At 40.2% G+C, this 23,316-nt stretch overlaps 1 protein-coding gene across 4 annotated transcripts in view; it reads right to left on the reverse strand.

Annotated features, from left to right (window-relative positions):
- Positions 1–393: 393 nt before the first annotated feature.
- LOC144639380 (uncharacterized) overlaps positions 394–23,316 on the reverse strand; it is a 29,959-nt gene continuing 7,036 nt past the window's right edge. For 2 of the 4 annotated variants that reach the window (XM_078498693.1, XM_078498691.1), the window contains exons 2-21: positions 22,493–22,610; positions 20,957–21,143; positions 20,032–20,182; positions 17,643–17,830; positions 17,152–17,298; positions 15,756–15,909; positions 12,899–13,204; positions 11,426–11,719; positions 10,299–10,583; positions 9,966–10,018; positions 9,129–9,370; positions 7,945–8,437; positions 7,450–7,495; positions 6,852–6,946; positions 5,980–6,104; positions 5,195–5,463; positions 4,511–4,577; positions 3,356–3,836; positions 2,101–2,731; positions 394–1,134 (exon numbers count right to left, since the gene is read on the reverse strand). In XM_078498693.1, coding sequence (XP_078354819.1) covers positions 989–1,134; positions 2,101–2,731; positions 3,356–3,836; positions 4,511–4,577; positions 5,195–5,463; positions 5,980–6,104; positions 6,852–6,946; positions 7,450–7,495; positions 7,945–8,437; positions 9,129–9,370; positions 9,966–10,018; positions 10,299–10,583; positions 11,426–11,719; positions 12,899–13,204; positions 15,756–15,909; positions 17,152–17,298; positions 17,643–17,830; positions 20,032–20,182; positions 20,957–21,143; positions 22,493–22,610 — 4,478 coding nt within the window. In that variant the 3' untranslated portion in view covers positions 394–988. Of the gene's footprint in view, positions 1,135–2,100; positions 2,732–3,355; positions 3,837–4,510; positions 4,578–5,194; positions 5,464–5,979; positions 6,105–6,851; positions 6,947–7,449; positions 7,496–7,944; positions 8,438–9,128; positions 9,371–9,965; positions 10,019–10,298; positions 10,584–11,425; positions 11,720–12,898; positions 13,205–15,755; positions 15,910–17,151; positions 17,299–17,642; positions 17,831–20,031; positions 20,183–20,956; positions 21,144–22,492; positions 22,614–23,316 lie in introns of all 4 variants that reach the window. The other 2 variants (XM_078498692.1, XM_078498690.1) reach the window with 1 other exon arrangement.

The raw sequence follows: 23,316 nt of genomic DNA on the forward strand, positions 1-23,316 counted from the left end.
ACCATCAAATTTGTTGAAATATAAAAATAACCGCTTAAAACAGTGAAGGGACATTTCAATAACACACCAAATACAAAAGAAAGTACGGATGGCCAAAAGCGTCAAAGATTGAAACGGATTGCGATATGGGTTTTTGAAATATTGTTGGGCTGAACACTTTTCAAAGTCAATCTTGTTTGCTTGTAACTTTAAATTATAATGCCCGGCGACACATTTGGCTGCAATGGAGCTATGATTTTGTCATTTAGATCCATAGAAATAATTTCTTTGCAACCATTAAGTTTCATAGTGAGTATTTGGCAAAACTTAATAAAATAAATTTAACTCAGCCGTGACACAGTCCCTTTAACGGTGGCAAATGGCCGTTTTTTTTATTAAAGACTGCACGATAAAATCAGTCTGGCATTTTATTTACATTCCTTTATTCCTTCATGTAGAAAACAACAATCTGTCCAGCTTAAACCAAGGATTTGTAACCGGAGAGTCGGGGCAGAGCTTACATTAATTTCATTATATTTACAAGCAATAGCTTCGCAGCCACCAAACAAATTTATTAACTCTTTTCTTGGTCAGAGCGCGCGACCAATAAGAAAACACTTGAGCAGGTCCAGACTGCTTAACTGCGAGGTGTTTCTCCCGTGATGTTGCGTGACAAGCCACATTGCTGTTGGTCACCATTCCCTTATCTGATTTGTCACGCAATATTACATACACGTCACGCGCCAAAATGAAAACACTTGAGCAGGTCCGCACTGCTAAACTGCGACGTGTTTCTATCGTGATTTGTCACGCAATTTGTCACGCAATGCTGCAGAGGCGTCACACGCCGAAAGAGACCACATCAGTGCAGAGATTCCAACTAAACGTTCCTTAAAACAGGAACAAACTCAACATTGTCAACGAGTGTCTCTAGTTAACAGTAATTTTTACAACTCGACGCTGTTTATTTTAGAAGTCATACTTCCATTCCGTGCCTTTGTCAGTGGCGTTACACTTGATGAAGTGTTGTCACGGGAGAAGACAACGATCTTTGCCTCTCCAAGTCAATTAATAAGTCAAAATTTTCCACAGTCGTTTCAACATATCCAACAATTCCTCGAACTGAACCTCTTAGTGGGCTTACAATCTGCTCACCTGAAACAAAACAATGTGCAATCAATGACGAGCGACTAAAACAATAATAAACAATAAACAATAGTCTCTTGTTTGGGCTTGTCACGCAACGCTCCCTCTCCCGTGAAGTGTTGCGTGACGACATAAATAACAGCTGCGAAGGAGACTACTACAACAATAATCTCACTGTAAATTTGACATCTTTTTCGATATTTAACCGATAAAAAGGACCTGGCCAGAACTACTTGTGAGAAAACGAATGATACCTTTTAGAGGTGTATAAGATGGAGCCACGAAAACGAAATTATGGTGCCTGTTGAAGGGTTCGTGGGAAAGCTTATGAGTAATGTAGAAATTTTCAAAAATAATACAACTTTTTTAATTTTTACAAACATATTAAAGTCGTATTATTTTTACTACCAAAGTGTATTATTTTTTTTCATGAGTAATGCAGTTACAACTTGAAAGGATGTAGGTGAAACCCCAGTGCGTGACCATTCAAATGAAAGGTATTGAGCAGTACTTTCATGTGCTGTACAAGGTGTTTGGCTTTTTAGTCTGTTGGTGAAACTTTAGTGTGTGGCTAATCAAAGGAAAGCTATTGAACAGGTCTAACATGAAGTACTGTTTATTACGCTGTACAAGTCTGTGAATGAAACCCTAATGTCTGACCATTCAAATGAAAGCTATTAAGCAGTTCTTTTATGTGGCGTTATTTCAGATATGTCCAGGATTGAACGCTAATGAGATTCACGTTCCTCATGACAGCCATCACAAAGTGTCCTCATTAATAAATGTTCACCAAAACACACCAAAAATTAGTCAAATATGAAGTAATATGGAAATGTCAAATAACACAGTCAAACATGAAGTGCTCATTAAACAATACTTGCGTTCAATCCTGGACAGAAGTGCGTTATTTGTTCAAACGAAACTTAGGATGATTTTCCCTTCAATTTTTAACTTGGTCACTACATTTAAACTTACCAAGGTTTTCAAATGGAAGGCCAAGATGCTTCTTTATCGTGGGAGTTTGAGCTTCTGAGCTCAGAGATTCGCATGAAGTCTGATCACTGCACACACTAAAATCTGCGCTAAATCGCATTTCATCTCCTAATGAACAAGTTCTTCTGAGAGACGAGCCGTTATTTGCCGGTCTCTGGACCTCAGGAGTGTGTGACACAGTTCTTTTTAGAGTTTCTTTCGCGGGCATACACTCCCGTGACCAATTAAGAGCTCCAGCCGAGCGCAGACCGTTGATGCGTGGTACCCTGGGGGGTACCTTCGGTGTTGACCGCGCAGAATTCACCGTGACATACGAACCACGAACGCTAGGATCTCGAGATTGCGTGACAGTGAGCGCGTGGGATCTGAGACTTGGTGTTCTGGACCCAGAACGATATGACAATCTCGTGGCAAGTTCGTCCATAGATTCGTTGACTTCTATTCCCTGGCTTCCGCTAAGCTGATAATCGCTTGGTTCAATAGATACAGTAGGCACCTGGGCTCGGTCGTCTTCGTAAACCATGTTGCTATGGTAATGGCAATTATTCCTGCCAACTTTGTCCACAATCACATCCGGGACACTGCTTACTTTACGTAACGGCATTTGCATCACCTAAAATAGCATGAAACAGTAATACAGTTAGAAATTATTATAACTTTTAATTTTATTACAGTTGAAAGTGTGTTTATTTTTTACTTATTCCAGTTTGCCCTAACTCTGAAACCTTGGGTTGCGAACTCTGAAATTCAGAATCCAACTAACGATTGCGTTTTTCGCTGCCGTCAATCATAATTATGGCGACAGCCAACGAACCATGAAAAACAAAAACAAACAAAACAGATCGACATCTAGCAATCACAACTGATGTACGTGACCTTTTGACCTGGTTGAAGTGAACTTCTGTTTCTCAAGAGGTCCGCTAAAGTGATTGATGGCAACAAATAGCGTAAACCGTTGGTTTAGGATTGAATTTCATAGTTCGCATATCACTGAAACCGAAATAAAATGCTTGACCTATCCCTCTTTCGAAATATGCTTATTCTGAATTCTGAATGCTTGTAAAATACGCACCCAAAGTGCTGCGAGGAGCGAGCGCGAGAAATGTGCTGCGCGATCAAGTTCGCTCAACCTCCCCCACGCGCGCGTCGAAACTCGCGTGTCCTAGAAGTATTAAGTCGCAGTATTCCTGGAAAAAATTCGGCAAAAAAAGAAACCCTGACAAAGAGAGTGACTCACTTGAGACAGGTTGGTGTTACTCCTAGCCCTCATAGCATCAAGCTGAACCCTGCTGGCTGAAGACAGCCGCCTGCGGTCATACGAGTCCGTGTACAGCGACTTTGACTTATTGAGACTGCGCAGATTACAGGTCAAAAGAGCCCACCAACACTCGCGGACCTTCTTCTGAATCACACAATAAAACACGAAGATTGCAAAGCCTTGAAGACTGTTGAAGATAGCGAAGAGATACTGGAACACCAGACGAGCTTCACTTATGGCGAAGAACCCAAACATCCATGTGATGCCGACTAGAATAAGAATTCCAAACGCTCTTTTGATTTTAAGAAGCCCTTCAGTGCCACGGTCCGGGTCGGCGGCGTTTGGTGGACGTGTCGCTAGTTTGTACATGATTAACGAAAACGTAGCCGTGTTGATGAGAATGACAAGCAACACGGGAGCCATGAAAGCCGCAAAGAATGCTATGTCTCCAATACGGCAACTGCAAAAGAAGTCGCACTGTGTTAATTTACGTTAACCAGCACTGTGCTTATTTACTGTGCGCGCGCGTATTTACGCATTAGGGCTCTTTGTAGCCTGCGAATAGAGAGCCTGCTCGCAGGCTAGGCCCTTAGTGCCATTCTCGACTCCAGGAACTTCTCTTTTGCGCAAGCTCGAGCCCCCTAAACTTCTTTTACAAAACCTCTAACTGCAATCAAAAGAAAATAGTTCATACTTAACAGTGTACTTAACCACGAGAAACAATATTGCGCTTCTCAAACTTGCAGCCCCCCCCCCCCAAAAAAAAAATAATAAAATAAATTACAAGTGCTTGTTTAGTCCAAACTGCACCATAACAGGTTTACTTGTAAGTGGTAAAATCAAACTGCAGCTCCCCCCCCCCCCAAAAAAAAAAAAAAATACAAGTGCTTGTTTAGTCCAAATTGCGCACCATAACAGGTTTACTTGTAAGTAGTAAAATCATACAATAATTTCCTGTGGACCTTAGTAAGACCCTTATCTTTGAGTACCTCCAAAACTTTTTTGTCGGAAGTACTTGCAAACCCCAATTGCCTTATTAAATATTTTACATTCAAAACTCCTACAAATCCATTTTTAAAACGCCAAATTTTTTTCCAAGTACACCTGGTGTTATGATATTCTAATTACACTTACTAGTGCTTTCCGCCATAACTGCTTTTATCCACAGCAAGCGTGATGATTACAACGATAAATGGAATCCCTGAAAGAAATAACAGCGATACCAGATTAGCGTTACGTTAACTTCTTTACCCTTGTTTTGTGTTCAAGCTGGTTTAAACATAATTCTGGTTTCTTTTGACAATTATGTCCAGGATTGAACGCTAATGAGACGCATGCCCTTTACTATAGGCATCACAAAGTGTCCTCATTGATAAAAGTTCAGATATAAATTAATATGAAAATGTCAGACAAACAGTCAAACATGAAGTACTTATTGAACAATACTTGCGTTCAAAACTAAACATAGGTGTCTTTTGCCGGCCACCGGTCTATTGAACCAAAAAGAAAATTTGTGTATCGTCAAGCATGAAAAACAGATTTATTTTGATATTTTTTTATATTCTTTTGCTTGTGTTATGGTTGTTCTATGCCTAGTGAAAACCAACCATACTTAATACATTGACTGACTGACTGACTGACTGACCGACCGACCGACCGACCGACCGACCGACCTACCTACCGACCGACCGACCGACTGACTGACTGACCGCCTGACTGACTGACTGACTGATTGACTAATTGACTGACTGAATGACTGACTGACCGACCGACTGACTGACTGACTGACTAGATCAATGACTTGTACGAATGACTTACCCCACCCCATTGCGGCACATTTCCACATGACGTAATCCCCATAGTCTCTGAACACTTTGACAAATGCTTGATACATGAAGTACGCCTCGATCAACATCCATAAAAACGCGACAAGTAAGAAATAATGAACGAGTGCTGCTACGATCCGGCACACGTCCTCAGACACCCCGCCCCTCTCCACCCCTGCGACAAACACGATCAACACACACAGAAGCGAGGCACACAGGTGTAGCAGAATCTTAGCTGCAATCTGATCCTTTCGAAGCTTCCTGGGTTACACAAAAGAAAACAAACTACCATTAGAACTGAATACAAACAAATTGAAATGAAAATCTACTGTTAGTGAGGTACGGATTTGATCTGAAAACCGACAACTGAGTAAAACTCTTATATGAAAAATACAAAAATATAAAAATCTAAATATCTTAAAACTCTTATATGAAAGATTTCTCATATGGCGTCATTTTGAACTGAGACCACTCCCTAAAAGAGGCTTAAATTAATTTTGTACTATTAGAATTTTAACATGTTGACGTTTGGCTTTTGACTTTTACTTTATTTGAAAGTACTGCTCAAAAGCTTTCATTTGAATGGTCATACACTACGGTTTCATCCAGAGACTTAAATGTTAGAACCACCTTGCTAGAATCATCTTGTACAGCATAATAAACAGTACCACATGAAAGTACTGCTCAATAGCTTTTATTTGAATGGTCACACACTAGGGTTTCTTCTACAGACTTCAACCTACAGATCAAAACGTGAAAAAGTTCACAGAGCCTTACTTGAAAAATCCAAAAGTGAAAATGGTCAGCGACAATCCCAAAATAGACAATGCGCAGCCAATGTAGCTGATGAGTGACAGCACCTTAGAGTGTTTGCCACACGCCCTCGAGTGATCATCCACATCCTGTAAACAGTAACAAAGTTCGCCATGTTAATGGGACTGTGTCACGGATTTTACCCAAACTTAGGCAAAGGAAATGACCATCAAATTAGTTTAAATGTATAAAATAACCTCTTAAAACAGTGAAGGAATATTATAATAACACACCAAATGCAAAAGAAGGTACGGATGGCCAAAAGTGTCGAAGATTGAAACGGATTGCGATGTGGGCTTTTGAAATATGGTCCGGCGGAACAGTTTTCAAAGTTTATCTTGTCTGCTAGTAACTTTAATTTATGACGCCCGGGAGACAAATTAAGCTGCAAGGAAGCTATGGTTTTGTCATTTAGTATTAAAGAATTAATTTCTTTGCAAACATTTAGTTTTATAGCGAATATTTGGCAAAATTTAATAACATAAGATTAACTTAGCCGTGACATAGTCCCTTTAATGGGTTATTCACATACTGTCGAACTCCTATTGAGCAGTCAACCCCTGTTAAGAAGCCACTTGCCATTTCCCCGAGCGTGGAACAGGACTGCGAGAGAAAACTAGGACGGTCTATGGGCCAAGACCTTAAAACCTTGGCTTCAAATTGGAATTACAAGACGTAGTCCTTTTACGATTTGGATATTTTTGTTTGTTTTTTGTCTTTTTGTTTTTAAGGAATTGAAAAAAAGTAGAAGAACACTGAACATTGAATATGTGTGTCCGGAGGGGGAGAGGGGTGGGGCGATGGTGTGTGAGTCAGTTAATCAACTAGATACTCACCACTAAGGCTGCAAAGTTGGTCATGTGATTACATTCGCAAATGATTGTGTCATTAACTATGCCGCGAAGAGAACACCCCTCAGTGGACCATCCACCTGGAATTTGAAATCAAACAAACTTTACAAAAATGTAGCAAATACAAAATATTTTGTTATTGTTAAACGACAGAATAGATTTATTTTTAAGGGTTGCTGTAAGAGCCCATTTATGCCCAATACTGTTCAACTGATACGACCGGGAATGTCATTACACGAACTGTGCTATCTGTTCGACCGGTACAGGTTATGAAACAATAGTTTATGGATCGTACGGTTTGTGAACTGTATATTATTAATTTTGTAAAACAGGGGGTGTAGAACTAAAAAATGTTGTGTGACATGTCGTCATAGCAATGGTTTTCGGATCGCACAGCTGGTGATTTGCATCTTATTTATTAAACGGACGATGTAGAAATTTGTTGTCCGATCGTACGATATGTGGTGTGTTTTACGAAAATTAATGTATTGTTCTTCAATCCTGTAATGACTTTGCAGAAACAAGAATAGCTTCCAAAAGATTTTTTGTATTAGACATGAATTATGACAAAGATCCAACTTACTTTTTTCGAAATCCCACCAGACACACCTTGTGCTGTTTTCGACAATCTGTTAAGAAAAGGAAAACACAAGTCACTAAGAAGTCATAGGGAAGTTTTGTTTAAAAACGGAGGGCCTTAACCTACCACGTCACGCGGCGGTGGGGGGGGAGGGGGGGAAAGGGAGTGGAAGCGGGAGGTGGGGTATTAAAAAATTAACCTTCCAGACGGGGACCTTATTAGAGAAGGGGCGTAGAAGACTGGGGGGGGGGGGGGGCACGGGGTGGATGTAGAACATGGGAGGGGGGAGACGGCCATTGACAGGGCAGCGTGGAGAGAGAGTGGTGAGACCTATGTGCCACTAGGCACGAAGTGGATAGGTAACAGGTGGGGGGGGGGGGGGGCTCAATAGAGTTTGTACTTTATGTTCTTTCAAGAAGGAGCAATGCAAACAAGTTCAACTGCTTCTTCTGCAGCAACCGCTACTCACTACAAACTTACTCACACTTTTTAACTCACCTGGTCATGAGGCATTTTGAACTTGATAATAACGGGCGTGGTCAGATTCGCCACGTGTTTTTTCCTCAAGCTTGCAGAGAGTACGGGACTGCTCTCGGTGACGACATCACCAGTAGAGTTCTCCATTGTATAACGCGAAGAACGCGACGACGGTTCCACTTTGGACATCTTTTCTGTAGTAAAGCTATCCTCACACACCTCCGTTTTGCGATAATCTGGCGCAAAAAGCTTGCTTGTTCGATAGTAAACAACAATCAACGTGGTATTGTCAGTCGTATTCACAACCGAGGCAGGCACGGTCACACTAGCTTCGTTTTCCAAGTTTTCGCCGCTTGTCGAATTTTCGGTTGTGTTAAAAGCGATCTTGTCCTTGGTCGTTTGAACTGACAAGTGAATCCCGTGTTTAACTAACTGTGTATGAACAGCAATGTTCGAGGTACTTTTGCTGAACTTTCCGCCCTTCTCGAGATACTCGTCAAGTAACTTGACAAATCTAAAGTAGACAACAAAGAATTAGGACAAAATTACACTCCCAGGAGTATTACCTTAAAAAATTAGAAGCAAAATTACAAGAGTTTCATCCATACTGAAGAGTTAGAATTATCTTGTACAGCATAAATTATAGTTATAACATTTTCTAAAATTTGTGTTTGGGTAAAGATGAACATTGAACAATACCACATGAAAGAATTGCTTAACAGCTTTCATTTGAATGGTGACACACTAGGGTCTCATGCCCTGACTTAAAGTTTGAACCACCTTGTACAGCATAACAAACAGTACCACACGAAAGTACTGCTCAATAGCTTTCATTTGAATGGTCACACACTTGGGTTTCCTCCACAAACTTAATTCTTAAAAGAAACACCTAGTACGGCATACTAAACAGTACCACATGAAAGTAGTGGTCAATAGCTTTCATTTGAATGGTCACACACTTGGGTTTCCTCCACAAACTTAATTCTTAAAAGAACCACCTAGTACGGCATACTAAACAGTACCACATGAAAGTAGTGCTCAATAGCTTTCATTTGAGAACAAGGAAGGTTTAATCCTGATTTTAATGTTTCGGGAACCATAACACAAGGTTTAATTCTGGGTGTAAAAATAACTGAACTGCAGTTGCGTTTTCTGTTAAATCGCTACAGTTGCATAAATAACTACTTTTTCAATGTTTTACTTACTTAGCTGATGTGTTGTACTTTTTTTGAGTTTTTTGTAGCACGTCAGTCTTAGCATCCATCACGTGACTAATGGTATCTAGCACGTGATCACCCACATCTGCTGACGTCGCGTTTGTCTTGACGATTTTTTTAAGGATGTTGGCTGTAAGGGAGATGTCCTTCTCCAACAACTCCGAAGACTTCGATGTAATATTCTTGACTTCTTTCATAACTTTAAGAGCGTTGTTATCTGTTACTGGGACCTGGGAAAGATGAATAACATGGTCGACTTAAGTTGGTTTCCGCCGAACATTCGAGCAATACAGGCAAAAATAAAGTTACCAAAGAGATCTCATAGCATGGTAACAGTTTAAGTACAGCTAACAAAAACCTACCAAAACTTTAGCTCTTAAGCTGACCCCGCCAGAGAAAAATGGATTTGAGATTATCCCAGTTAAAACGGACGTTTCGAGCCAGTTTAAAATGAAATGGAGCGGATTTTTAACATTATTTCGAGGTTTGACTTAAATGTTCTCGAGAATGCTTTAGGGTTTAATCACGGGGACACCAAGACAAATGAATTTCAGTGAAATTTTTCAAAAGTATGTAAAATGTTACCGTGCTATGAGTAAGTTTTTGGTAATTGAATTTTGCACTCACTGCACGAGCTTTCAGTAACCGTCATACTTTTTGAGTTAGGTCAGTCCTGTTTTTGTGTTTATAGAAAGTTTTGCTTCTGTCACGCGATCTCCTCTCCAATAAAAGATTGCGTGACGCGCACAACGAACTTTTCCGTAAGAGATAAAATCTTTGGGCTTTAACTTGACAAGTAGGTGTATAATTGTATCATTTACTTACCTTGTTAAGTTTCTCCAATGCACGCGTTATTTGCGATCCTTGGTTTGTTTCTTCTACAAAAAAATGTTGACAATAACATTAATTGAAGGCTATAATAAGAAGACATGGGTCTAAAGAGGTTTTAAGCAAAGTGGAGACGACGACATAGAGCTAACTGATCTATGTGCACTACGTTTGGTGCATCAAAAGTTTTACGGGTCAAAACAAGTGCAAATACAATGTTAACTTTAAAAAAAAAAACAACGACGACACATTTAACCACCTCAGGGTAGATGTATTTAATTGAGAGAAGACATTTTTGGTAAAATATTAAAATATATTTGGTCTCAGTACCTGTCGAATAAGTGATATTGCTGCTGTAGGGCCCAGGCCCCACCTTGGTGTAAGCCCGCACGCCAACGTAATACTGTTGATTAGTTTCCAGGTCGCTAATGTCCTTTGAGAGTGTTTTCTCTTCATTCATGAACGTTTCCTTATCACTATTCGGCTTGTAGAGGACGACCTCGTATTTGGTGATTTTGCCGTTGCTGTCTTTAGCGCTGGGAATGGACCAGGACACTCTGATGGTGTTTTTACCACGTGGTATTATGACGACATCACGGGGAGGACCGCTTGGGGCTAAAAATAAGGTGAAAGAAAATATTGTTTTTTTTTTTACATTCTTATACAAAATATGAACAATGTCAATGTTCCAAAGGGCTTCATGTTCCACGACTCTTGGCCGGGTTGCTAATCCAGGATAAGCGTGGATTTTGATTTCAATTTTAAACTTTTCAGTGAGGTTTTCTGCTCACATTTTCTGTACTCCAGTTTTGACGCCGACTACTACTAATCAAAAACTCCACAAAATATAGGGAATAAAAACACTTTTATACAAGAGAGATTAAACCCTCGATCAACTTTTAATCCAGAGTTAGGGTTAATCGGCTAAAACTACAGGGTTGAGCCAGTAAAACAAACGTGCTTCATTGCTTCATTGTCATTGCCTCGGAGCTCTAAAGAAAAAGAAGCTACATTTTTGTTCAGGCTTCAGGAAGATGAAAGTATTTGGCTTCAGGCTTCAGAAGAAAAATATCACAGCTCCAGCGCGTTAAAGCGCTCGCACCCTCTCTATCCCATCTTCAAGACCCTTAATCTTGTATCAAAGAATTCTTGGAAAAACATCCACAGCAATTTAAATTTTCAATTACGAACCTTGAAACTAAAAAGGTCGGTTTAAGATTTCTCAGCGGGGAGCCTGGGCGGTGGCGGGTTGGCGGGGGGGGGGGGGTTGGGTGGATGTGCCTTTCGTCTCTTCCCGCTCGTTTTTGCCGCCTTTGTGTTTGTTTCACCAACAAACTGAGAGCCTTGGATTAACAATGTCCAAGCACTCTTCACAGCCGTTACTTGGGTGTCACGCACCAAGCGTTGCGTGACGAGCCCAAACGCCTGCGAAGGAGACTATCTATACACGAACTAACCTGCTTGTTCTGTCTCAAACGGATGTGGTACACTATACGGTCCCTCATCGCCATCTTTGTAATAAGCCGCTACCTCCACTAGGTACTTCGTGTAAGGATGTAAGCCGTCCAACATGATCACTGTATCACGACCACTGCCGGTCTTATTTCGTAACACTGATACCCATTCCGAGTGGGGTGAGTGCGTTTTGTAGCGCACAATGTACTTCGCTGTGTCCGAAGGAGTCGGGTCTGTAACTCGAAGCTGCACGGTCCTGGACTGGACTTTAGTGATAACCATGACAGGACGGGGAGCTGGGAACGAAATAATGACTCATTACCAGGTCTACTCCTAGTAACAATAAGTCTCCTGACAGAAGGAGTCGTTACCAACCCTATTCTAACTCAAAACTTTTACAACTGAAGGCCAGCATTCTTTCGTTATTTGTCATTTTTGGCGGGAAAAATGTCGTAACCGTCGTCAAAATAACTACGAGTTTTCGTGCAAACGTCAAACAGGAGGTTTTGATTTCAAATTGAAAAAGTCGGTCAGGAAGACTTTTTCAAAGTCTGCCCTCGTGTCTTGAAAAAAATCGTTGAAAACTAACACGAGGGGACAAGTCGAGGGGGCACACACACGGAAGGGGGGGGGAGGGACGAGTCTCTTGAAGAGTTTACATGTAAGGACTAGCCGCAAGGACTCGTCCCCTCGTTTGTGCTAACCTTTATTGCAATTAGCTCTCTCTTCAACAATTCACTTTATAATCTTCATTTCAAAGGGACAGTGGAACTGTGGTTTTTATGTGATTTTCGTCCAATTAATACTGCCAAACTTGAAAACGTCAGCCCGACTTTTTCAAGTTTTCGGCAACTTCATTGCTATCGGCCCGTAGCCACACTAATTTTTAACAATGTTTGTAACTAGTACAGTGTGTCTCAGCAAGACCAGGCCACTATTAGTGGATGTCCAATTGATACCAACACCTTCATTGAATTTTCAAGTAGCACTAAAGCTTGGTGACACTGCCCCTTTAATGTTCTAGGAGGCAGCGTGGCCGAGCGGTTAGAGCGTTGGACTTGCAATGCGGAGTTCCCGGGTTCAAGTCCCGCCCTAGCCGCTAGCTGGATTTGTTCTTGGTAGTCCCAAGTTCAGATTCTCGACGACGCTTGTAAATAGCCAGCTGGTTTGCCTCCGGCCATCTGGGATTCTTAACGTTGTTATGTTTATTTGATTTATTTGTTTCTTTCATTTGCTCGGCCCCACTAGCCTTTGTGCTATAAATACTGCCGAGGGTAAATAAAGGTTATTATTATTATTATTATTATTATTATTATTATTATTATTATTATTATTATTATTATTATTATTATTATTATTATTATTATTTACTGTATAAGCGAAGGCAGAAAAATTCAGCACACTCCCCGTTTTATTCTCTCTTATAAGGTATCTCATATGTCACAAAAAAGGAATATAAAAGCAGCAGCACATACCATGTACAAGGAGATGAATATTCCGAGTCGAGTTGATAGAAAGTGATGGATACCAGGCCGTACAAGACACGATGGAGCCTCGGTCTCGATACTTGACACGTTCAAGAGTCAACACACTCCTTACGCTACCGTTACCGAATTGCGTGCGATGGATAATGGACAGTGGAGGGTCAAGGATCCGCAGTCCGTTCTTATACCATTCCATGTGTGCTCCAGGCTGACCGGAAACTAGGCACGTCAAGTTGACGGAGCTGGTGCGGTTAAGTTCCACTGTTTCACTTGGAGGACTCACTTCCGGTACGCTTCCTACAAGAAAATAACGCGTCAGGTATTATAAGGATTTGACTAAGTCGAGTCATTAAAGGAGCTACGTCACTGGGATTTTGCAGATTTGTGAGTCGCTTCATGTTGCGAAAAAAGGGTTAAGCTCAAGAAGTATGGGGGTGTGGCTCAAGCAGGAGGTTTTATACGCCACAGTTAAAAATATTCACAAAATGAGAGGAATGATCGCTAATAAGGAAACAGGAAATGGCGTTAGCTTGTAGCAGCAGAATTATTGTCCCACTGTTGTGGGACAATAATCCCGGATATAGTTTACAGTGCCCTAACGAACGACCCCTTGGTGACTATAAGGGCGGGGGACTGTGCTTAAAGTAGCTACGTTACAGGGATTTCGCAAATCTTTGGTCTAGACTGTTTTGAAAATAGTGGTAGGCGTTTTTACCCATGAAAAACATTACCTTTGAACATTTAACTGAAGATATAACCTTTATTTGGGGATAGAAATCAAACTTTGGCTATAAATATCGATTTCTTTTAAGGCGCGCGGAAACAACTTGAAAATGTTGCCTAACGTTTTCAAATTGCAATCCATTTCCATCCGAGCAATTGTTGATAGAAATAGACCATTATTTTTAAGTTTCCAACGACACAAATATAAATTTTGGCCGATTAAAAATCTGTTAAAATCCGTGACATAGTCCCTAGGGTCACAGGGAGCTTATCACTCTCTTTATAACATGATCTGGTCGGGCATATGACATTGCAACGGAACTTTATATCCTCGCCTACACACTCGAGCTCTGAGGTGACCGAAGCCGACTAATCCGACAAAGTTTTGTAGCCGCACGTGGGAAAAACAGTTGACCCAGTTTCTATTCAGTCTGGCCAATCACAAAAGACACGGACAATTCAGTGAACCAATCAAAACTCGAAGCAAATACATGAAGCCGGCACGAAGCTTGGGAAAACGTGCGCGAGCGAGTCACGACTGGTTTTCGTTTTACTTCTGATTGGTTCAGAGGGTGGCGCGAATTTTTTAACCAATCACATAGCGTAATAATGCAAAACCAAAGCAAACGTGAATTACTTTCGATATTCAAGTGAAAATCGTTCTAATAGGATCGATAAACGTTAGACGAACTACTAGAAATCCCTTTTTGACACTTCCAGGGGGCACTAATTGGAAAAGGGGCCGTTATTCATCAACACATTTAAAGGATGCACTTACAGGAGAGGGGACAACTTTTGGAAGGGGGCACTAAACTACACATATCTTCTTAGCCATTTTATTGTAAGATATCGCTGCATTTTTCCGACTCTTCTGCACATGACGAGTAAAACTGAACAGCGATACTACACAATGAAATGTCTAATATGACATTAGCCTGTAAACTGGGTCCTGAGAGGGGTATAGGGCGAAAAAACAAACAAACGGAAAGGCTTAGGAGCCAAGAGCGTTCTTGACTCTCTCCGCTCGCACTTTTTTTCATCCCATACCTCAATAGGAAGCCTGTTCAAAGCTTTTTGTACGAGATTTATTATCCAACATCCTCCGTTTTCCGAAACCCAGACTTTGAAGACCGTGCTATTGCGTTGCGCGCGGACAGGAGGACTAAGAGAACTTAAAATGGCCTGTTAAACAGGTTTCCCATAGGACATTTGAACTCATTTGGCGCATAATCTGCACTCTGAGTCTAGTTGGATAATAAAACTCTTTATTATAAATTGCGATTACTTTTACAATATTTCCTGCGTGGTTTTAACTATTTCACTGTTAAATATATTCACAGTTTCCTTTATCTTATTATGCATATTGCCAATGATAATTGCACAAAGTTAGAGAAAGTCCACTTCGTCAACATTCCAGGAGGCGGTAATTCAACGCACTTGTGTAGCAGCAAGTGATTTTGCTTTTTTTAAAAAAAAATAAAGAAACTTCTAAATTAACGGCAAAAACTAAAATGTGAAAAGAGAATTGTGAAACTAATTAACATGTTATACTGTAAATGAAGAATGAAACTGTAAAAAGAAAGCGTAATTTGAGGGTTGAAATGTTTGTTCCGCGCTTCGCCTATTAATTTCTTTCTCTGGAGTTTTTGTCATGCGATGTTCTCGATATACATTTGTAGGTACTTATTTGATAATATATTCAGCAGTTATTTAACGTTTAAATAATGGTCCAATTTTACAACAATTCTTATATTAGAGCACTGCAACTCTTAGCAACCGTCTTTGGCTGCGAATAGCTAGGTGAAAATGGATTGAAACTTTAATTTAGGCTACATTTTTCAAGTTGTATCCGCGCGTCTTCAAAAAATCGGTAATTATTGCCGAAGTTTGATTTCTATCAAACAAATTAAGGTTATATAAGGTTTTATCTTCCTTTAAATGTTTAAAGATGTTTTTCATGGATTAAGTTGCCTACCACTAATTTAAAAACATTTTCACCAAAAATCTGCAAAATCCCCTTGGCGTAGCTCGTTTAAACAGACTAGATACATATTAACGTATTTCCACTTTCGATCGCACACTTGATTGCTCTCTTAAAGCATGGCATCCAGGAATAAATCTTTACCTTTGGTAGGAAGACATTCGTAGATCTCGACACGCATGCAGATAAAGCCGCCCTTGTTCCACGCCAAAGGATTGAAGCGAATGTATCGCGCAAATATTCTGCGTGAAAACACCTTCTTTATCACCGTGTCGTTGTCCCAGTTACCTTGGAATATCTGAAAGCAAAACAAATTCTATGTTTGAAGCCTGGTTTTCATTAGCGACGCAAGCACAAGGGCAAGGACAACAGCTCTTATTTCTCCGTGAAAACGGCTTTGACTCAAGCAAAAGCACAAGCGCATTGCATTTGGATGCTTGTGCTTGTGCTTGCGGCAAGCAAAAGGACAACCGTCAAAATTTGTCCTTTTTGCGTGATCGCGCTTGTGCTTGCGTCGCTAGTAAAACCAGGCATGACGAATCTCCTTTTGGACAATTACCTGTACTTCGGTCATTTATATGATTATATGTATTCAGCTTAAACCCCTTTTTAGAGCGGTTTTCACTTGAGTGTCGAAAGATAATTGCGTTTGCTTTGGTTTTGCATTGCTAAGCTTAGTGATTGGCTTAAAAATCTCGCGCCACTTTCTTAGCCAATCAGAACTAAAACCAAAACCAATCGTGACTCGCTCGCGCACGTTTTCCCGCGCTTCGTGCCGGCTACATGTATTTGCTTCGAGTTTTGATTGGCTCACTGGATTGTCTGTGTCCTTTGTGATTGGCCAGAGTAATTACTTTGGTTTTGGTTTTACGACACTCAATTGAAAACTGCTCTAAACACCAACATTAAGTGTTAATTGAAATGAAAATTCGCTGTTCAATTTCTGTCACCGAGACAGCTGATCCTCCTACATTTTCAGTTTTTTTTTTCACACAATTTGTTGACGTTGATCGGTTTCTCATACCTTGTAGTCTCCTACAGATTTGTTTTAGAGAGATTTCTGTGCCGTATAACGCGTTAAGCTTGATGTTTCCTGCATTATTTTGATCGAGCGTTTCAGCTTTTTTAGCGTTGAGGTCAAAGTCCCACTTTCCAGAAATAAAAAGGCGAGCCATGATTGGTTAACCGCCGTGCGCGTACGTAGTTCCCGCGAAATTCCCGCCAAAATTACCCATACAAAGTCTTAATTTTACCGAAATCTTTCGCTTTAAAGCGAAATATTAACGCCGTCCATGGAAAGTTAAGGTTTATACGCAGCTTTAATATGGATGGGAAATTTGATAATTGATCTTCACTGAGTTTCCCAGTTTAAAATTTTCTTTCACCGTACTATTTCTATAATAATTTCTTACAAACGTTTGTGCACTCTCAAGTCAAATTCTTAGAAAAGTTCGAGGCGCCGAAAACCAGAGCTGACGTCAATTTGGGGGGGGGAAACGCGTGACGAGCCCAAAGGATGTCTGCGTAGGAGGCTACATACCTTACTGCTGCTGTCTCCTCTCTCCTTGTATGACTGCCATGTCAATCCGTCGGTACTGTAGTTCACTTTATAACTGGATACAAACATGTCATACATATAGCCTTGAGTTTCTACACCGGAAACAGACCGCACCCGTCCAAGATCAACCTGCATCAAAAGACAGACGAAATCATTGATTGTTACAGTCAGGGGAACTAGTGCCAGTTGATAGCGACATCACTTCTCCGAGAAGTGACTGAGCCTGCGGTTTTCGTCCCAGAAGTTGCTAAGCAACATGACGTATTTGTACGCGCGATTGCTTTCGGTGTACTCGTGAGCACTCGCGTTTGTTTCTGATTGGATGAAATAATTCGGAATTTCTTCGAGTGCTTCAACGAAGATTTGCAAAAATTGACACTTATTCCCCCGACTGAAACTTTCCCGAAACAGCTAGCTGTAGTATAAATTTTTGAAATTCATGCACATTTACAAAGGACAGTCTACACATTTACCTGCAAATATTGATTCTTGTTAAGCTTATCTGTGCACCATCCTCCCCAAATAGTATCCCCAGACGGACCCATACTGGCCTGGTTGTTGAGTCTAGCATTGGAGGCGTAATGTTGGTTCCAGTGGGATGAAGCTGACATCTGTTGGTCTGTGATTTTGCGAGTCTCAACACCAACTGGCGTGTTACAATCTGTTGTTATGAGTGCAAGGATAAGCAAAAAGAAGAAAGTCTCTTAGATGAAAAACTGGTTGTTTTTTTATTCTTCTTAACTTTAGCTGTAGATGATATTGTAATGCTAGTACAAATGATCGTTTTGCATGTATAGATAAGAAAATAAAGAAATAAATAAATGAATAATAAAATGAATGAACGGGGCAGTTTTGGCTTAAAATCGCGATCGAAACAGCCGCATTTGCGGCTAAGATGTTTCCTTCAGTGACAATGTTTGCGCCTGGGCCTTCACAGACTAGACATTTGGAGGTCGACATCGGACAGCTATTTGATATCATCATATCAACAACCAAATGTTATCGACAACTAAGGCCATCCCAATAAAATGTTTAGTTTCCCATCGCCCCGTCTCTTGTGATGGTGGGTCGGTCGGTCGGGCAAAAGAAAAAATGAATGAACACTTCAAGGGTTCTGGGTGAAAGGCTGGGCTGTTAGGTTAGAAAGCCTGATTACAAAGTCAACTCGAAAACGTGATCTTTTCGTTCGTTATTCCTTATCAAATGTCTAAACAGTCTTTAGGGACCGTTCATTTTTTATGGGGTAGGGGGGGGCTGGTGGGATTTGATAGACAGTCACTGTTATATATAATGGCCCCCCCTTCTTCATCGAAAATTTTTGCCTGGCCCCCCCTCGAAATCAAATTTTTTGCGATGACCCCCCCCCCCCCCTAAAAAAAACAATAATCAAGTGAAATTAAAATATATCGAGCCTTGTGAATAAAGAATTTATCAGTGTACAAAAAACACATCCCAAATAGCTGGCATTGCCTCAACTGTTTATTGTGGATGTCGTCTGTTAGTATGGGTTGTCTGCACTTGTAACCAATAAGCTGTTGGGTTGAGTTAATGGCATTTGGTACATAATAAAGTAAGGGGGTTCGGGGGCATGCTCCCCCGGGAAAAACTGAATTTTAAGAACCTCAGGAATGTTATTTTGGGCATTCTGGCAATTTTTTTTTACTCTTACAGAAGCCTCTTTACAACACTTAAAAGTACAATTATATTTAGTGACCCCCCCTTACAGACCATATTTTTTTGGCTGGCCCCCCCTTTAAAGCCAAATTTTTTCGGATGGCCCCCCCTCAAATCCCACCAGCCCCCCCCCCCCCCCTATCTCATAAAAAATGAACCGTCCCTTAAATAACGTAGTATCGATGTCTATTAAAGACAGACATCACATCATACCAATTGTGTGCTTGTAAATTGAAGTCCTTGCTTCTTGGACTAGTGAATCTGCATTTTTTTTTTTTTACTTTTCGAAAAAAATGGGTCGGTCGGGCGATGGGAAACGAAACATTTTAGTGGAATGGCCTGAAAAAAGTAGTGTGTGAGGCGCGTTGTCGACAACTAAACGCTAAATTTTTGGTTGTCGACAGCTAGGCAGTTTCCCTACACGTGAGATTTAATTTTTAGTTTAGACATGGTTCTTGTAAGGATGAAACTAATTTTCTCAAGCTATGATAAGAAATTAACAGTTGGTTCATACTTTAGTCTGGAGAGCACGAACGAAGCGTAAGGCCGAGCGTAAAACTTCTCAAGTCAACAAATTACAATAGTTCGACTGGTGCACAGCTTAATTTAAATTATTCTGGTACTCGGTTTTTGTCTAACTTGAGTTAATATTACTCGATTTCCTGATGCAGGGCTCAAAATAACGGCCGGTCAACGGACAATGTCCGCTCAATATTACAATTTGTCCGTACAAAGTTTGGGTTTGCCGCTCATTTTGATCGGTCACATACATGACTTTTAAAATAATAACTGGTGACAAGAAAAGAATAACATTATTGATACCAATTTATATTTAAGGCATTTATGTAGTTCTAATGAAAACAACGTCGGAGATGTTCAAATTTTGTCTCAGTTAATTGACTTGTTGTTATCACATCTTACATGGATATTAAGAAGCCATTTATTCAAGAAATTTGCAGCCAAAACAGTGAATAAATAGCAGGTCTTTTTATACCATACGAACGAAGAAAATTCAACGAACAGCAAGAACAAGTGCTAGATTAAAATTACTATTTTCAATATTTTGACCGGTCAGAAACGACAAGTGACCGAGCTAAAATCTGTTTGGCCGGTCAGCATGACCGGCAACTGTACAAAAATTATTTTGAGCCCTGTGATGGATTCCGTCTTAATCTGTGTTCTACTAACCTTCACTTGGTTGGCACCCATAGAGCTCCACTCTTAGACAGGATGACAAATACTGATCAACCACGGGGTGAAAACGAACAGCGCGAGCTGTCAGCGGCTGTGTAAGGTTATTCCTCTTTGGTATATATTGGTTCTTGTTGCCCTTAAAAAACTGGGAAAATAACGCAGTATGTAGTTGTGTACCTTCATACGTTTCATTTGCAGCTGTAATTTGGTTCGTCACGCAACGCTCGTTTGATCGTCACGCAACGACCCTATATCTGTAAGGCTTAAAGATTCAAAAATAGTGTACAGAAGAGAGAAAGTAATTGTTTCCTAGTTGCTGTATGAAATCGGACAGTATCTAGAATTTGGTGTGCAATTAATGCCTCGGAAATTAACGCTGCACTTGAATAATGACGTGGAAATTAACGCTCACAAAAATCAACACGGCTTAAATTAACGCGAATTTTGGGTATTTGCGTTTATTTCCTACAATAAGGTAAGTAATCGTATCTATAACTAAATTCTCGATTTTGATTGGTTCTGCGCGCCTATTTGTCGCGTAATCGGCGCGCGATCACGTGGGTGTCCAATAACAGGTATCCAATTTTTACCTGTAATTGGACACCTACGCCATTCGCGCGTCAATCATGCACATTTAAATGGGTTCTTTCTTGCTGTTTTCCTGCTTTTCGCACAACCAGTTGAGTTTATCTTTGACTTTTTCGCACAAAAAAAGGTTCTCCAAGACTTCCTAACCTCGAATTTTGTTATTGATACGATTAATTAGTAATTGGACCTCGTGTCGTACAATTCAGAGAGTAATCGTGCTCGTAATTTTTGAAATTACTCGCTCGATTACTCCCTGAATTGTACTCCACTCAGTCCAATTACTATTACTAATATTAAAACACCGTAATATAAATTTACTATTTAAACTTACCTTAATTTTACCGTCGACTGTGTAATTAAACCAACTAATGTTATCATAACTGAAGGTTAAGGTGAATTGTTCAACCCAGCTGCTGTCGGCTCCCTGAGTTGCCAGTTTTGTGATGGTGTGAGGCGTCAGGAGGTCTACTTGAAGGTACGGATTTTTATCATTTTTATCGGGGCACCATCCGCCAAGGCTGTAAGATAAAAACAGAAGTTCATGCAGCTGTATACCTCAGCTTCTCTTCGACTACAAGCACTCATTTCTCCCCTACCCCCAGTTTTTAGACCAAGAAGCAAAAAAAAAAAAAAAAAAACGAAGGGAATCAGAGCGGCGCGAAATGTGGACGCCACAGCTTTTCTTTGTTCGAGTTTTCACTTCTCCGCCAACAATCCGCCGGAAAGTAGGGGCTATACTCGACAATCTACCTCCTGCCTTTGTATTGTTCAATTCATAGATTTTACATCCATCTAGCCATTTCTCGCAATAATTAGCCTGGTTTAGTCCAAGAAAATGTTTAAAAAATGAAAATTTACCAAAAGTTTCGGTTTACATTTAAGAAACACGGCGTTAAAAGGCGTTTCTTACATGATTTTGAAAACAGAAGCTTATCTCGTCTCTTCGGGTTACCAACACGTGCACTTCTTTAGAATGAATTTGTAATATTTATTCCATCTCGGTAAATTGAGAGAAAATTACCGTGAAGTTGAACGTAGCGATCGCCCGACATTAGCAATCCTGTTCCAGGCGTTTGGTTAGTTGGGAAGCAACGCAAAAACGTGGAGCGAAAAGTAAGGGAGGGGGTGGGTGGGAAGGTGTGTGTGTGTATGCTCCCTCGCCCCACACCTCTTGCCATTTTTTCCACTCGACGTTCTTCGCACTAACCTCGTTTTCGCGCTGCTTCCCGACCAACCGCACGCCAGTAACAGGCTACCTTATTGTAACTTATTTTCGCGGGACTTAATATTCGCGATTTTCAAAAAATCACGAAATTAAAGACCCGCGAAAAATAACAACGCGAACTTTTATACCCTTCTATATGATTCAATATGATTAATCAACGTTGCCGACAGTTTACTACATAATTATCTTGGTACAGTCGTCAAACTAGCTCTACTTTGTTACAAAGGAAGATTTAAAACTTTTTTAAGTTTTGTTTTGTTATGTGGTTCTGTTCAGTGTCATTGGAAACTATTGCTGTGGAGAATTAAAATCAGTTGTGCCAATTTTTATTGATGCAGACCAGTATTTTTAACACTTTACGCGAAATTTAGTTCCTCTAAACATATTTTTTTGGCCAAATCGCGAAAATTTAAGTCCCGCGAAATGTGCCAGTTCCATTTTCGCGAAATTAAGTTCCCGCGAAAATAAGTAACAATAAGGTACGTTGCACCGAAAGTACCGTCTTCAAACAATTTTTATTTATTATTTAATATTATTTAAAAAAAAGGAAATTGGAAATATCTGATACATTCCAAAGAGTTTGTTTCAAGCGTGGAAGCGTTCTAGCGACTACAAATAATAAACATCAAAGCATTTTTTTACCCATCGTTATTGTTGAATCTCGCCAGCGCTGGTCTCGCTTGGTGGGAAAATTGTGAAGAAGCCGACAGTTGATTATTTTGAATATGGCCACTCTCCAATCCAAGAGCTTTGGAACAAGCTACTGAAATGAAATAAAAAATGTAATTAATTTATAATAATTACTAGAAAGCTAAAGCCTGGTGCGTGAAAAAGGCCGGTTTTCACTAACGATGTAAGCATAAGCGCATGTACAAAAGTGTATACAAATATTGAAAATTGCAGGTAGAGATATCTTTAATTCTTGCGATTTCACTAGCGTTTTCAGCTCCTGGCTTTACAGTATTTTAAGGCGCTACGCAGTTCTTTCACTGGCCTTAAGAAGTGTAAAAATACGCGCTCAGCATAACATTCTCAGTCATAACAGTCTACTTCCTAAAATATACTGATCTAAATAAATTATAAATTACCTTAATCAGTAAATAACCTTTATTTAGACACGGTGAGAATTAAAGCTATAAGCTTTTCAGGGCTCGAGACTAACGGTAGCCAACTAGCCAAAGGCTAGTAAAAATGCAGTTTTGGCAGTAGGTTTTGGCCTTTCACTAGCCAAAATGGCTAGTGAAAAAATCAGGCATTAGTGGCAAGAAACCGCATCAATGCGAAGCTTTAAACAAGCTAGTTGACAAAAACGCATGTACATGTACAATTTTTATAGTGAAGAACAAAGCCCAATTTTGTAAGAAAAAAAACATGAAGATTTAAGGAACATTTTACGGCTCAAGGTTTAAACATTATCGCACATTGTTCCCCCCCCCCCCCCCCTTAAAAGAAGAACTATGCTTAAA

The sequence above is a fragment of the Oculina patagonica genome, chromosome 14, assembly GCF_052425735.1.
Source record: "Oculina patagonica isolate OP01 chromosome 14, crgOcupat, whole genome shotgun sequence".
In the NCBI taxonomy this organism is placed as follows: domain Eukaryota; kingdom Metazoa; phylum Cnidaria; class Anthozoa; order Scleractinia; family Oculinidae; genus Oculina; species Oculina patagonica.